Below are 3,597 nucleotides of genomic sequence, written 5' to 3' on the forward strand. Positions count from 1 at the left end.
ATTTATGATAATCAGATTCCTGCTGATCGGCTGTGGAGGAGTTCTGGTTTATCGGAAAAAGAGAACGACACTGACGGCGGTCCGGGCCTGTGAGAAGCTGCCTGTGTCCCTGGATGGAATCTCTCGTACAGTGAACGCACAGACTCAAATGATGGRAGAGTTGAATCGYAAACTGGATGTGGTTCTGACTAGGACCGCAGCCCAGCGGCGTGAGGAGTAAGGCAACATCTGGATGAAGTTCATAGCCTTTTGCTACGACTACATTTAGCTACTTTTAGTGGTTGCTGTTTTTTGCTATCCTTTTGCTACTTTAACATTTAGCTAGACTGAGCCTACTTTAAGTACTGCCGTTCATTGTTGCTACCTTTAGCTATTCTTTCACTATTTTTAGCTCGCCTTTTACTACTTTTAGCTGGATTGACACTTTCGGTTAATCTTAGCCTACTTTTAACTACTGCTCCAATTTAGTAACATTTTGCTACTTTTAACTATTTTTTATTAGTTTTAGCTTCTGGCTACTTTTAGCTATTAGCTAGTTTGCATTGTTATGTTTCTAGCTTACTTGTAATATTTTTATTCGGCCTTTTGATACTTTTGGCTGGCTTTTGTAACGTGTCTTAATTAGACTTTTGCAGTCTTTAGCATCTAGCTATCTTTTTGATTCTTTTAGCTAGCTTTTTACATTTTTAGCTTTGATTTAGCTTTTTATTAGCTACCCCTTTTCTATTTTTAGATCATTTTTGCTACTTTTAAATTTTGTATAGCATTTAGCCATTTTTAGTTTGTAGCTTGTTTTAGCTAGTATTTTGCTACACTTAGCAGTTAGCAAGTACTTAGCTATTTTTAACCTTAAGCAATGATTAGCTTAAAGCTAGCCTTTTGGTCCTTTAAAATTCCAGGAAGCCTTTTTGTAGTAAAGATTTTACTAGTCTTTTGCTTCAATTTAGCATCACCAACTCAATTTTAGCTTCTTCAGTAAACTTCAGCAGTTATTCAGCTCTTTGAGCATTTGAGTTTTTTCTAATCGGAAACAGAAACAACCTTCTTGTTGTTAAATCATAAAACAAACATTTTATTTCAAAGTATTTTCAGATATAATTCTTTTAAATCACCTCAGCTGGACGTGACGCTAACATCAGAAACACAAACTTTTTTTAAACTTGAAAACCTCCTGTCTGTCTTATCGACATGGAGACGTGTCCCTGTCGTCCCTGCAGCTCGTCCTGCCTGTCCCTCTCTGCCTGTCTCTCACTCCTGGTCTTTGTCTTTCTGTGCAGAGAGACGGCGGTCAGTGAGAAGACTCTGAGGACAGCGGCAGCGTCTCCTGGCGGCTCACCTTCCTCCGGTCTTGAAGATCAGGTCGGCGTTGGGCGCGCCCTTCGGGTGCTGGTAGCGAGGCCGGCGCTCGCGGTTGGTGTTGGCCGGAGCCGGACGCTGCGCCAACGACTGCATCATCTCTGCAGGAGGAAGAGAGAAAAAAAATAACATTTAGGATGGATTTAAAATGTTCAACAGACACAAAACAATAAACAAGCATATATATTTAGTAACTTTGCAAAATTCAATAATTATTCTGTGATTTCGTTATTGGGCCAATAATTGTTTAGTAGGTTAAAAACTGAGTAAAGCTGATGGTTGTTGAGCAGGAAAAACAGAAACAGAAAATCTACAAMTTTTAGATTTTAGTTACTGTTTTGCTATTTTTAGCTTTGAGTAATGGATTTGCAAATTTTAGCTTTTAATTTGGTTTTGCTAATTTTAGCTTTTAGCTACTGAATTGCTACCATTTTGCTGGTTTTTGTTTTTAACTATTGTATTACTAATTTGAGATATTTTTAGCTACGGTCTTGCAAGTCTTAGCTTTTAGTTATTGTTAGACTAATTTGAGTTTTTAGTTATTGTTTTACAGATGTTAGCATTAGCTACTGCTTTGCTAGTTGTTGTTTTTAGCGAATGTATTGCTATTGTTTTACTGGTTTTAGTTTTTAGCTAATGTGTTACTAATTCAAGCTTTATTTAGCTACTGCAAATCTTAGCTTTTAGTTGATGTTTAACTAATTTGAGTTTTTAGCTTTTGTTTTGTTTAGAACTAGCTACTTTTTTGCTAGTGGTTGTTTTTAGCTACTGTATTGCTACTGTTTTACTGGTTTTAGCTTTTAGCTACAGGTTTACTACTTAAAGATATTAGCTACAGTTCCGCTAAGTATATAAGTTGCTACTTTTTACTAATTTGAGTGTTTAGCTATTGTCTTGTTAGTTTTAGAACTAGCGACTGTTTTGCTTGTTGTCGTTTTTTGCTACTGTTTTGCTCCTGTATTACTGGTTTTAGCTTTCAGCTACTGGTTTACGTTTAAATATGTTAGCCACTATTCTGCTACTTTTAGATTTTTGTATATAGTTTTGCTCGTTTTAGCTTTTAAAGTAATTTAGTCGGAATTAAAGCAACTTTCTCAAAAACAGCTAATTTTTTCCAACATCAACTCCTCTGATTTCATTTTAGAGCTAAAAATTAAATCTAATGAAGAATCTAATGAGAAAAAGCTAAAATAAAGTTAATTTTCTAAACAGAGGTAAAACTTCTGATGATTCTCAGGTTTTTCCCTGACTGACTTGTTCATCAACTCGTTTTTTAGTGGTGATTGACTCTTCAGGAAATGGCCTTTTAATTGTCAGTCAGTGTGAAAGACATGAAAACTAAAATCAAACGAGATAATTTCGGCTCCGACATGCAGACAGCTTGGACTGGTTTCAGGTTTCCTGGCTGCGGAGCTGCAGCAGAAACAGAACGAGGYGAGCGTCTCGTACCCTGGTAGTCCTCCTGCTCCTGCCTCTCGTTGATGTCCAGGGTCAGTTTCTTCATCCTCATGCGCTCCTCCTGCTCCGCCTGCTGCTGGTTGAAGTGATTCGCTGCCAGGTGGGACGACAGGGGGACGTTCAGGATCTTATACTGATGAGCAAAAGAACAAGTTTTCAGTTACAGCGCTGACGCAATTTAACAAAAACAATCATAGAAACAGCCAAAGGATTGAGCTTGAGTCATTTTAAACATCATAAACAGCTAAACTGAAATGACTGAAACTCATTTTAGATAAATTGAGCTTAACTTGATTTGGAAGCAGCTGACTGTGACCTCCAGCTAAGCTAACAATGCTAACAGTTTGCTAAGTAATGGCTGCTACAGCTATCTGAGCAGAAACAAAACTAGCTGTCCTGAAAATACAAAAAAAAAAAACAGCCTGTTAGCTTAGCTTAGCATAAAGACTGGATATGGATGGAAACTGCTAGCCTTTTGCTCTGCTTTTAGTCAAACCTTCAACAAAGAATTTCTGTTAGCTTAGCTTAGCATAAAGACTGGATACGGATGGAAACTGCTAGCCTTTTGCTCTGCTTATATTCAAACATCCAACAAAGAATTTCAGCATAAAACTTGACTTTTTAGCTTCGTCACAATAAAAACTTTATTTTAAACAGGATTCCTGAAGGTGGAGCAGATCAACACACTGCTGAATGTTGGTTCTGTTGCAGGAACACACACACACACACACACACACACACACACACACACACACACACACACACACACACACACACACACAC

The 3,597-nt window shown here is 37.6% G+C and overlaps 1 protein-coding gene across 2 annotated transcripts in view; it reads right to left on the reverse strand.

Moving 5' to 3' along the window:
• upf2 (UPF2 regulator of nonsense mediated mRNA decay) overlaps positions 1-3,597 on the reverse strand; it is a gene marked incomplete at its 5' end in the record, with an annotated part of 24,653 nt that overhangs the window by 2,108 nt on the left and 18,948 nt on the right. For both annotated transcript variants that reach the window (XM_014028870.1, XM_014028869.1), the window contains 2 exon segments: positions 1,337-1,457; positions 2,806-2,947. In XM_014028870.1, coding sequence (XP_013884324.1) covers positions 1,337-1,457; positions 2,806-2,947 — 263 coding nt within the window.

The sequence above is a fragment of the Austrofundulus limnaeus genome, unplaced genomic scaffold, assembly GCF_001266775.1.
Source record: "Austrofundulus limnaeus strain Quisiro unplaced genomic scaffold, Austrofundulus_limnaeus-1.0 Scaffold825, whole genome shotgun sequence".
In the NCBI taxonomy this organism is placed as follows: Eukaryota; Metazoa; Chordata; class Actinopteri; order Cyprinodontiformes; family Rivulidae; genus Austrofundulus; species Austrofundulus limnaeus.